At 35.8% G+C, this 13276-nt stretch overlaps 1 protein-coding gene across 1 annotated transcript in view; it reads right to left on the bottom strand.

Annotated features, from left to right (window-relative positions):
* Positions 1-1748: 1748 nt before the first annotated feature.
* Positions 1749-13276, bottom strand: part of TTC27 (tetratricopeptide repeat domain 27) — a gene marked incomplete at its 5' end in the record, with an annotated part of 133596 nt that continues 122068 nt past the window's right edge. Inside the window, 3 exons of the mRNA XM_081940443.1 lie at positions 1749-3403; positions 5099-5199; positions 7310-7421. Of these exons, the coding sequence (XP_081796569.1) occupies positions 3281-3403; positions 5099-5199; positions 7310-7421 (336 nt within the window). The 3' untranslated portion in view covers positions 1749-3280. The remainder of the gene's footprint in view (positions 3404-5098; positions 5200-7309; positions 7422-13276) is intronic.

Raw genomic sequence — 13276 nt, 5'->3', positions numbered from 1 at the left:
TCCCACACCTACTGTTAAATTGAGGAGTTGGTAGGCAAACTTACACTGCTATTAGTATAAAGCTCTGATAGTAAATATTGTCTTATCTGTCCATTGTTTTGGTCTTCCTCCCCACACAATATAAGACATTTTTTTTCATATAAAGACAAATGCAAAAAATATGTTCATACATTCAAGTATGGATAATTAATGCCAAACTTTCAATAAATTATTTTGCTCCTTTAATGGCTTGTTATTAGGATTAAATTACATCACAAAGGAATGCCATATACATTCAATTAACTTCATTTTGTGGGTCAATTTCTTCACCAATACTCTTTTGTAAAACTACTTTTATTCATGAATGTTTTTAAAATATAAACATAAAATTAAAAAAAAGTCAATGTTGTTATTTTTGCACATTTTCCCACTTCCTCTTTAAAACATGTAAGATAATTTTTGAGCATCAAATCTCTGCCAACTATCTATCATGCTCTTTGCCTATTCTTGGCAGAGATGTGAAAGATTTAAAACCATTATATCACAATAAAGAGGAAATGATCCTACTTCCTTTGTAGACTTGTGTAACACATATTTCTATTGTTGGAACTTTACTAAAAATGAGTTCACCAATGATAATGTAACATAATCACTCTTGCAAACAATATGAGGAATGTTCGCACACTGCGCCTAGCCTAACGTTATCTAAAGGTGAATGATTTATCAAAAGATCCATCACCCGATAACAAAGAAAACTAAGGTAGCTCCATTTAGAAGGGGACCATTCACCTCCTTTCTCACACCTTGTGACTTCATTTCCTTGTTATCTGGAAGCCAAAAGATTCAGCCACATTAAAGGAAAATGCAGTTCAGACAATTCAGGATTTTAACCAGAAAAGTAATTTTGCTATTAATATTGAGTATAAAAAAATATTTCAGATACTTTGCCTCAATTGTATTCTGTAGTACTGTTTTTCTGGTCACCTGCTAATGCTTCAACTTTTAACATTTTAAACAAAAATGCTTTTTGTTTTATTTAACAAAAAGTTCCAAAAGTTTTATGAAACCTAATCTACCTTTCTAAGAATTAACAACTAAAAAGATGCCCATTTGGCATCCTATTCAACAAACTAAATTATAGAAATATTTGCTCAAAATCTGAATTGAGCAATTATGACTAGCCCTATATAATAGGTGGTAAATGAAAAATAGAATTATAGTATTTCTAACTTTTTATTAGTATCATCAGGAATGATTAGCAACAATGTTTCTATAGTGGGTAGTACTGCAGCATTTGAATCATGCCTGAATTTTTTGTTGATTGAAGCAACTATTTATATATCATTCTAAGTATTTATGGAGGAGGTTTCATATATTGTATAGTATGACAGCTTGGGCTGTTTGATTTCAGCTATTCAAATTTTGTAGTACTCGTCTAAATTCTTCACATAAGGGGGAGAGCATAAAGTGAAGAATATTCTATGTATTTTCTACTAATTTTCATTAAAAGTAAGAACAAGTCTCCATTATATGTGGAGTACCACTCTCTGGCCAGCCAATCTCAACAATAATGGATACAAATGAGCAATTCAGTACTGTAATCAATAAAAATTGTGGGCTTTGATCTATGAAAAGAAAAAGCAACTGAGCTGGAATACCTGGACAGTATATGAATACAAAATTTGGAACAAACAGTAAATTTAGGATGAATACAAAAATTACTTATTTGTACAATGTAAACCCAAGTTACAGAATTGATCTCACAAATGCAAGTATAATCAATATATTTTTGTAAACAAAGTGGTTACATTAATGACTGTTAATTACAATAGCATAAAATTGTTCACATTCGGAAGCAATATAATTAGAAGATCAACTGTTAGAAATAAACAAGTAGAATAATTGTATCATGCCTAGCAAGGAAAAGCTTTCGTACAAAGCCAGAGAGGCAGAAATTATAGCTCATGGGATGTATACAGCCTGAGTCTAAACCCCTTTTACAGCTCCCACAGATTTCCAGATCAATTTGTTTTTTTCACATGGGGCAAGATTTTGCCCTTAAAATGGCTACTAGCTCTGACGCGATCCATTTTCGAGGGAAGTTGCACATTTCTGGACTGCATAAAAATTTACTTATCTTTTGTTATGCAAGTCACAATTTGTTTGATACAAATCATACATTAAGGTAACCTGTGGCAACTACAGGTAAAACCCGAAAAATCATCACGGCTTGAACTATCTTGCTTTGCATGTAATGAGTCTTATCTCATATATTAGTTTTACCTTTTAAGTTGCATTACTGAAATAAATGAACTTTTGCACAATATTCTAATTTTTTGAGTTTCATCTGTATATTAAGGCTCAACTTACAATAATTCATTTAGTGACTGTTTGAAGTTACACCAGCACTGAAAAAAGCGGCTTATGACCGTTTGTCACACCTACGACTATCGCAACATCCCCATGTTAATCAGATTCATGTGGTCAAAATTAAGATACTTGGCAACTGACTCATATTTATGATGGTTGCAGTGTCCTGGGGTCATGTGATCACCTTTTGCTATCTTCTGACAAATTAACTCAATGAGGAAGGAAGACTCACTTAGCAATCTTCTAATTTAATAACTGCAGTGATTCACTTAACAAAGGTGGCAAGAAAAGTCATAAAATGGGGCAAAACTAACTTAACAAATGTCTCACTTACCAACAGAAATTTTGGGCTCAATTGTGGCCATATATTGAGGACTACATGTATTCCTAAACCTGTGTTTTAAAAAGATTAGCACAAACTTTCTCAGCAAGTGTTACTTTGTGTGTGAATACTTGCATTTGAAAAGCATAAGTTAAGGAAAACATAACTGGGTCCTTTTGCTTTAAAAATCCCAGAAGACAGCCATTTCCATTTTTTATTCCCCCTTCCTTATTTCCAGGTTCCTGTTGACACAATCAAATCAAATAGCCCTTTCCTTCCCACTTCCAACACGAACAGAATTCTCCAATTGTTCATAGCTATAAAGTGCACAATAAGGACAGAAGCCAATTACTTTTGCTAAATAAAAAAGCAGGGATAATTTGTTCCATAAAATCCAAGCCAATGCAAATCACACATAACTGGGAAAGAATAAATATAACCAGAAAAACTTTTTGGCAAATATTAATGGTTGCGTGGTATGGAGAAATATTTATTTAAAAGATGCCTTTGGGTCTTTGATTTACTGAATGCTCATCAGTACAAGTTAAAACTGGTGAAGTGTGCCAGCCTTGCCCTTCCGTGTTTTCAAGAAATCGGATCTTCTTTTTCTCAAGTCTGATTCCTTAGCTGGTTGCTAAGTTCTTGCAATTCCATCATCGAATTCTCCATTGCTGCCATTTCTTCAATCAGGTCGCTGGAAACTTCATCACTTACAGCATCTGCAAAATTTTGCTACACAAGAAAGTTAAAAGCAATTTTTACGGGAAACTTTAGTCTTAGTAAAGCATAAGATTTTTTTTTTAAATCTAACCACAATTGTTTCCCTAACTTCTGTGATATCATTTCTTTATGGCCTCCACACAAAATTACTCTCATTCCAAAAGCAGCATGCTGATGTTCTTCTGTGGATAACAAGTGAGGAATATATCCCTATGTAATGCTAACCTGTTAGTTTTCAATCTGCAAGCCAAATGAAACAGATTCTAACATTTAGGTCAAAATTCTTTTTAAAAAAAAAAGGAAAAAAGAGCAGAAATCCATTGCAAGGCACAATACGACCAGCTTTCAAAACAGATTCTTGAGGAATTTTAGTGCTAAGCCTTGGCCAAGAAAATTTTCTTGATGCACTTGGGATAAAATTCAGGATTTTTATTGCCTAGCAATCTGTTTCATAAAGGGGAGTGCAAAACTTTTTTCCAAGTTTAAAGTCTCACATAGCTTTGAAATGCACATCATGGGCTTTGCAATGCAATTGCAAATACAATAGCAAGGCCAGGGCAAACATTAACATTCAAAATTAAAGTGCATTTACTCTCTATAGTTCGTAAGATTTGTTCTACAGCAAATTAGTAATTACTTCATGCCTACTATCAATTACATCTTGCTGACAACTTTAGAAGAATTCTGAGGACCATACCAAAGCACTGGAGGCAAGACATATAGTCCTGGTTTTACACATTTTTATAAAGTCTTTGTGTATGTAATCACTGTTTTTGTCAACTGTTCAGTGGTCAGGATCTGAACATTGACAAGAATGAAAGACAACATATTTTAATTGAATTGGGCATCAAAAGACCCATAATGGAAATGCTAGACAAAAAGCAAACCATTCCAATGGTAGAGAAATATCATATCCACTTGGGATTAAAGTGAGAATCAGGCATTCTCTTGGATGAGTAGATATAAAGGAACATGGGCAACAGGGAAGAGCAGAAACTATGACAAGCTTCAGAGGTGTCATTTCTCTTCTGTTGTAACTTTAGATTGCAGGTCACTTGCATCTGCTGCTGATAAAATTTGAAAGGAAGTCAAGGATGGATGGGTTGAATGTACTATGAGATGCCCAATGAACAAATGCAACGGCGCTGCACTCATGATTTTTTTTCTCATGGAAGACCATAGTAAGAGATATGCTCCTAAGGGAGCAGTACCAGAAGTTCTTCCAACTCCTGATCCCACCTCTTCTCTTTACAACTGTCAAATACTGCATTCCTACTCTACTGTATCACTGGAAGACAACATCACAATGCAGATGTCATTCAAAACTGGTTTCTTAAGAAGCAATCTGTTCTTTAAAGATGTACAATAGAAAGGCATTTATAGCTATTGAGTCCAATACAATTCTCACAACCAATTCCATATTATTAATAGGGATACCTTTCCACCCCACCTTTCAGTGTAAAGAAGAGGTAATACAATCCCTCCTATCCTAATGCCTTCCAGATGTGCTGTAATGCAGCTCCAATTTCCTAGCCATCTAGCCAATCTTTGGCCATCTGATTAGAAATTTTGGGATTGGTATCTGGGGTGCAAGAGGTTGAGGAAAGTTGAGTTAACAAAACCAATAGCTCCTGAAAACATCAGCTGTAGCTCATGGATCTCTCTCTCTTTTCCAGACCACCTTTTAATGAAGTCCATCAGCCTTACCTTTGCTTTGGCGACCAAACCACGCAAATTGAGTCGGGCAGAAGAGAGTATTGGCAGGGCTTCTTGGTAATTAGCTTTCAGTTTGCTGCATTTCATTGCGACTGGAGTTTTAAAAAGCAAAACAAAGTTGGGTGAGTACCAAAATAATAGCATGGTTATTATAAATGATTACTTAGGTCTCAGTTTTAACGTCGATCTGGGGAGAAAAAGCTTCCTAATTCATTAAATGAATAAACATTATACATAAGGCAATAGTCTGCAACTGTTATTACAAAAGGAATTACTGCCACTACAGCAATAATTTTGCTCCCTTCAAAATATGTTGACTTTACATGTAGTCTAGAACTATCACTGGAATGTAGAACTTTGTGGTGTCATTTAAGGTTGCAGCCTAAGTTTCTGATTTGCAAGAATTATTTTTTTATATATCTCATTTAATAATGCATACAAGTAGAATGCTTGCAACGAAACCTTGCAATGGTCCTATTCAGAATTCCAGCTCACCCTGTCCTCTTCTGTGATCTATCAACCAACATTGATTGCTCTCGAAATGTGTTTCCAGTCTTTTAACAAAATGTGCCAACTATCATACCAGTTAATACTGTTAATGTTGTTTGTAAATGATGTTATTTTGGCTACCTAAGTGTCAGGGTCACAATATTGGAATACACAAGCAAATATTGCTATGTGGAATACTCCATGATGTTCTTCCAGTCAGCCATGTCCTCTTTCACAATATTGCATGCCCTTCTCACCCCATGTTGGTTTTTACTCTTATCTAGTTAAACTTATAATCAAATGTCAAATGTGTTCAAGACCTGAGATTGTTGATATCTAGCTCTGCTATGGTGTAAAACTAATCTCCCTTCCTTTCCCTTCCCTTCCTCCATCCATTCACTGCACCTCAATAGAGCTTGGAAGTGCACATTTCCGTGCTCTCTTCTAGGTGGTGTTTGGGATTTTTAATTGTTTGCTTTTTACACACACCCATGCAAATGCAGAATGTAAAATAATATTGAAGCAATGTGCTTTCTTTTATTTTCAATTTAATAGGGTTAAAGACATTTTTATTATTGTAGGACCTTTGGCATCTTTAACCAAGAAAGAGATTATTTCATTTTGTTCTCACTATTTCGAAGTTAGAAAGCCTGAAGGTGATGGCACCCAATTCTAATTAGCATTGACTATCCAATTATTTATGGTTGCTCTATAACATCTACCATTTCATTCACTTGTAGGGTAGCCCAATGTTTTGTGCTTCTGCATTCTTAATTCACATCAATGGCTTCCAATGGTTAGAAGTGTCATCTGAGGCAACTGTAATCACGATGTCCACTTATCTGCTTTATCAGGACTCATAACTATCGTGTTACATCATGACATTACATTTTATATAAAATCTTATCAATGAGAAGAGAAAACCAAATGTAATGCCATCATTTTCAGAATCAGATGGACATTTACACTTCTAGCTTGTGCCCTAGAAACATGAGAATCTTCTACGTTCATTGTCATTTCCCTCTTTTTTAAAAAATGAGATTTGGAACTGATGTTGAAACATATACGTATCAAAATCTCTATGCTGTGATGTCAATATCCCAACATTTAGCTCTGTGATCACGCTAGAGTTCAGTGTCTAAAACCTCAGCAAACTCTAGAAACTATGAAGGGCCTAAGTAAAGAAAATGAAAAAAAACCCTACAAAAATAAAGATAAAGATTCAATGTCTTGATTTAGCATGCTAGAATAAAAATATGTTTTATCCACCACCACTCTCCACTATATCTTCTGTTCCTAATAACAAGAAAGGACCTAGGACTGTGCTGCTTTCTCAACTTTTTCAGCCCTGGAGTCAACTTTTAATTTCCATTATTGCTTACTTTCTGAAGTGGTAGAAGAAAAGCGGGTAAATCTACCCTTGATTCAAGCACAAGGTATGATGACTACATAGAGAAAATAAGATGGTTTTTATGACAATATAACAAAAGGTTTAGCAGATCTGCTAAGCTTCCAATCACTGACATGGCTGGCAATTTTTTTTTTAACTTCAGACAGTTGCTACATCTCACTTCCCCTTCCCTTAACTATTTCCCTGGAAATTATATTCAGATGTATGGTCTGCTATATCCACTGCTTATTCTTTCGATAAAAAGTACTTCAGAAATAGGTAATCATCCGTGATTTATGTCAACATTTTCATATAGGACATACCGTGTGCAAGTTCTAAGGCATCTCTGGTGACTTTCTTAAAAGAGGAAGCATCTTTGTCCCAGTCTCCTGATTGGATTTCACATTTGTATGCTTTGGTGAGATACTGCAATGCCTGCAATGATAGAGGTATTGTGAACTTAAAAGTAAAATTGCTTTACTTTTATGCGTACATGCAAATTCCTCTATAAAGCAAACTGACTGATAAAACTTTACTGGTTCCTCAGCTTTAAAGCAGTCTCTTTCTTTGCAGCTGTAACACAGATGTTTTAGTTCTTTTTTCCCTCTCAAGTATGATCGACATATAAGTAGCATATGGTTAAGAGACAATTTTTAGGTTAAAAAAAATCTGTCTAGACAAGATGCATGTGACCCATATTTTGCTGGGTCATCGTATTTAAATGTATCTGAAATTTTTTTTAAAAAGCACTTGTATTTTCATGATTGGAGCCATTGTGTCTCTAAATAAGGTGCCAATTTTATTCTGAATTAATTTTGCAATTTGGAAAGAGCAATTTGGGCTTGAAGGATAAGTAGAAATTTAAAGAAAAGTCTAAAATGAAGAAGAAACACAAATGAAGAAAGTCGCCTTTGGCAAGATGGACAGCATGTAAGTTAAAATAATAAAATAATAAATAAAAGAACAGCAATAAAGCAAGGATAGCAATTTTCTAAATCTAAACATTTAGTCTCTATGCTAAAAAAATTTCAAGTCCTTCTCGATAATGCATTTTTTTTCAATTTTGGCAATCTATTATACACCACAGAATTGGGTATTTGATGCCATGGCTGGCTTATGTTAATTTTCTCATAATTAATTGAACAGCATGCTCTTCCAATTACTCTGCTTCACAAATTGAAAAAAAAATATGTTTACAGCAAAAGGTTATATGGGCTGAGGGGATTAACTTAGAAAGAAAGTGGGCAAAAGACACATTATATTACACAAGGTGCAGAAAGTGTGAGCAGGGATAATTTTATCTTACTCTCAATATTAGACCTCCTACTCATTCATCTAACTTAAATATGAGGAATTTCAGTACCAATAAAAGGAACTTGATTTTTATACCTGGCGCTGAGGTGGTGTTAACTGATGACACACATAGAGATCACTATTAATTTAATTATGAAAAAAGGGGTGGACTAGGGCACTAATAACCTTGGGAAAAGGCTCTCATCTCTTCATAACTGAAAACATGACAGCAATATGAATAGAAGGGAAATTGACCCGGTTGTGCACATTAGACATTAAATGATGAACTGGTAAGTAATTTTTGTGCTATGTTATCTGGTTTGTACACTTTAAAGCATGGGTGTCAAACTCTATCACATCATGTGACACATTGTGACATTTTTTTTGCCTTTGCTGAGTGCATGACGCATCCAGCCTCTGGGCCACCAGTTTGACACCTGGGCTTTAAAGTATAAAGTTAAGTTCTTCTTGACTCCTGCTCATAGGAACATTTAAAAATTCCTGTGGCTCCCCAGAAAATTCCTGAGAAGGAATTTTCCACTGTGAAATGACTTCATGTTCTTCACACTGGGGGTTAAGAATACCAACTTGTTCAGTTTTAGCCTGGCAGTTCCCATGTGGAATGTGACTGCTGACATATCCAAATGAGTCTCTTATTTTATGTCTTTAGCCTTAAATACGAACAGAAAACTATGGCTTGCATCTTTCCTTAGAAGCAGTTTCTAAACTACGATGAAGTCACAACATATGGCTTTGACTTGTTATGAAAGAAACAAATCAAGAGTTCCCACTTCACGCATACTGCTAAACATACCATGGTTGGAACATGTCAGCTGTATCTGCTGGCAGGAAGAGCCAAGTGGCAGCAACTGGGCAATGTGCACAAACAGCTTATTCATTGGAAATGTTGCACATTGTGATAACTTAATGTAGCCTATGAATTCCATTTCCTGATGCTCTACATGCCATCAATATTTGAGAGATGGAGATGATGGCAGTCAGGATACAGGCATTGGAAAAGCAAATAGTGACACAATCTTGCATTAAAGAAAAACAGAACAAAAGCAAACAAAACAAGAACTTACAGTATTATGATGTAAGCCACACAGCCATTTCACACTTTCAATTGACACATTTTGATGCTCAACTAAATACAGAAACAGTCTGAGTGGCAAAAAATAAACCAACCCTTCCTTAACAAAAATAGCTTGGTTCCAGATGCTTCCCTGACTTAAGAAACATAAAATGACATATGACTTTTGACTCTTGGGAAATTTTTCCCTGAAATGGAATTTGCAAATCACCACGGAGATGTCACTTGGGGGAGGATTAGGCAAGCTGGCATGGATCTCTACGAGGAACAGCCGCATGGCGTGATACAGATGAGAAGAAAGCATTATGTTACCAACATGAAGCTTGCTGACAGAAGATTTGAATTTAGGTAAAAGATTCAGGATGTGTATAAACAAACAACCATCAGAGCTCATTATTTTGGTGATACAGAAGGGTTCCTCCTCCTCTTCTTATTGCATAATATCTTTAGGAGCAATTCAGAAATTTTTGCAATTCGATCTAGGGAACGATCCATGGAATTTTTGATATCTCATTGCGACATGTTTGCAAGTCACTCAGATCCTCTCTGAAAATAACAGTGATAGCAGAGACCTCCAGAACAATGTCTGCTCCTGCTGCTTATTACACGTTTTCAGTCATTGGTGCCTGAAGATATGGTCAAGGGCGTTTCTGAAGGACCACTTATCTCTTCCTGTCTTTCCTCTTGTGCCTTACCAAGGGAATGAGAAACTGATTTTAGAAAGCTATAAATGTCTCTCGGAAAGAATGGAAATAGTCCAGAGAATGTATCTATTACAATATATAGCTGCATGATTATTAATGGATATGAAAAATGAGATCAGATTATGGCAGTCAAATCATGCCCTTTCTGGGTTCAATTCAAAGTACTGGCTTTCATCCTTAGAATAGTTTGCAGTTTGGGACCAAGTTACCTGCAAAATCAATCCACCCCCACAGATCTACTGAAACCTTAAGAATCTCCGCTGAGATCTTCGTCCAGGCCATCTCATAAATATATAAGGTGGTTAAGCCCTTCACATTCTGTCACACTTTTTAAAATTATGACTTTAAGGCTGTGAATTTAATCTACTTTTTAAAACCTGCCATTTTAAAAAAAGTGATGTGTAATGAGAGGAGTGGAGAAATTTGCAGCCCTCAAACACTTCTTTGTGGTCACCATGGCTGAAAATTGATAGAATTATATCTCATTATGTTAATGAAGGAAACAAGAAAACTACAGCAAAGGATCTGTAATAGACTTAACTAGGTTTAAAAACATGTCTGAAACAAGGAAAAAGGCAACATTTGCATCCTTGTCCTGCCCACTGTGGCCCCCATGATCTTAAAAAAAATGTTAAGTATGCTCCTGATTATCAAATGCTGTTCAAACTCACTTTATAATTTAGTTATTATCGGTATGTTTTCCTTAATGCTGCATGTTGCAATGTATTGCTTTTATTGTTTATTTTATTTTGATGGATTCTATTGCCCATCAGTCCTATACGGCCAAACAAAAGAAGAATACTTCATTATCTGTTGGTACAGGTATTTCAACTCTCTGTTCTATTTTAATGGAATCACATAATTTAAGCATTGTTTCTCAACCTTGGCACTTTAAGTGGTGTGGACTTCAACTCCCAGAATTCCTCATCCAGCGGAGCACAATTCTGGGAGTTGAAGTCAGCTTAAAAAGTTGAGAAAGAAGTTAAATTCCACAATATTTTGAATGCTGCAAACATCACTTTACATTCAGTTTAATGCTTCTTTTATATCAAAACCGAGAGGGAGTAACGTCTTCCCCCACAAGACTTAAGGAGAAATTTGAATGTGTCCTGCCAATTCAGATAGGGGGCAGAGTCTATTAGAACTCAGGAAAATCAGATGTTCAAGGCTCAACTCCCCTTCTCAGGTGCTCTTTGAAAGAGAGAAGAGGGAAATTCAGATTTGGCTTTTGATGTTTTGTCTTTCGTTCCAAGAATAAAGAGGCTCTCTTCTCAGTCTAATTTCTACCAAGTAAGAAAAGCAGCCCAGCCCAGAGGAAAGTTGGAGAATCATCAGAAAATAATTACCTAAGAAAATGTGGAGCTAATTCAGATTAGTATAATTTTCTTTATGTTACAGATTGATCTGAGCTGTTTCTCTGCATCCCTATTCTTATATGAATTTTGTGCATGTACGGATGTATATTTCTGCCAAGAAGATTAGCCATTCTGTAAGATTAATGATCATTTGTCACTTTTCTCCATTGCCTTTAACACTTATTTAGTTCCTTAACCTTAATACTGTACAGGTAATAAAAAAAACCTCTGACTTTACTCAATTAACCCATTCATTTTGAAAGGTTGTTAACTTTAGAAATGTCCTGTCAAATTAAGTTCCTGAGAAAAAGAAGTGGGGATGTTTTCTCTGTAATTCAAACCAAAACAAAGGGGACTTGAACTTACATAAAGTAGATGATGGCAATAAACCAAAATGGCTCTCCCAAGGGATAAGGAGACTGTATGAGAAGTATAGATCTAGGGATCCCTTCATGGACCCAATCAGGAGCACATTCCACTATATCTCCAGGCACACATGCACTTGCAAAGAGACCACACCATCACATAGTATATTACTATGTAGTGGGCAGAAAATTTTTGATGATCTCATAGCAAAGGCTAGTTATCCAGATTCTTCAAATAAAATGTCCTACTGGATATATCTTGATCTGACTGTAAGCGAAGCATTCACAGTATAGCATTCTTAACCAAGAGTTGAGGTAGTCCTTGACTTACAACAGTTCATTTAGTGAACATTTGAAGTTACGGCACTGAAAAAAGTGACATGATCATTTTTCACACTTATGACTGTTGCAGCATCCCTATGGTCACATGGTCAAAATTCAGCCACTTGACAACTGACTCATATTTATGACAGTTGCAGTGTCCTGTGATCCACTTTTGCAACCTTCTGGCAAACTAACTCAATGGGAAGGCCAGATTCACTTAGCCAATTTAACAATTGCAGTGATTCACTTAACAGATGTGGCAAGAAAGATCATACAATGGGGTTAGCAAAATGTCTCTCTTAACAACATCATTTTGGGCTTAATTTTGATCGTATGTCGAGGACTACCTGTATTTTCAGGAGATGTGAGGTGGATCTTAAATGTGGGAACATGCAAGGTTATCTTGCACAATTCAGTGTCAGATATTAGATGATTCTGGAGCTATGTGGAAAATTATGAGCTGGTTTATCAAGTCAGTTCTGATTCAAAAAAACCAAATAAAAAGACCCACCTCCCCACAATTAGATTACTAAATTTAATACAATACAATACAATACAATAGCAGAGTTGGAAGGGACCTTGGAGGTCTTCTAGTCCAAACCCCTGCCTAGGCAGGAAACCCTATACCATTTCAGACAAATGGCTATCCAACATCTTCTTAAAGACTTCCAGTGTTGGGGCATTCACAACTTTTGGAGGCAAGCTGTTCCACTGATTAATTGTTCTAACTGTCAGGAAGTTTCTCCTCAGTTCTAAGTTGCTTCTCTCCTTGATTAGTTTCCACCCATTGCTTCTTGTTCTACCCTCAGGTGCCTTGGAGAATAGTTTGACTCCCTCTTCTTTGTGGCAACCCCTGAGATATTGGAACACTGCTATCATGTCTCCCCTAGTCCTTCTTTCTCTTAAGCTAAACATACCCAGTTCCTACAACCGTTCTTCATATGTTTTAGTCTCCACTCCCCTAATCATCTTTGGAGCTCTTTTCTGCAGTCTTAAAGTCAGCCTTTCTCTATCTTAATACTATGCTGCAGCCAGAGCCACTTTGAGACTATTCTTTAATACTAAGTGAAGGACTGATAACCTGGCCTATATTTCATGTCACTCTGGGATCTAATAGTCAGTATCTATGAGAATGTAGATTTCTGCATACTTTTAA

The sequence above is a fragment of the Natrix helvetica genome, assembly GCF_964273705.1.
Source record: "Natrix helvetica genome assembly, chromosome: 2".
NCBI classification, from domain to species: domain Eukaryota; kingdom Metazoa; phylum Chordata; class Lepidosauria; order Squamata; family Natricidae; genus Natrix; species Natrix helvetica.
Note: the sequence above shows the minus strand (reverse complement) of the source record. Positions and strands in the feature narration are given on the sequence as shown.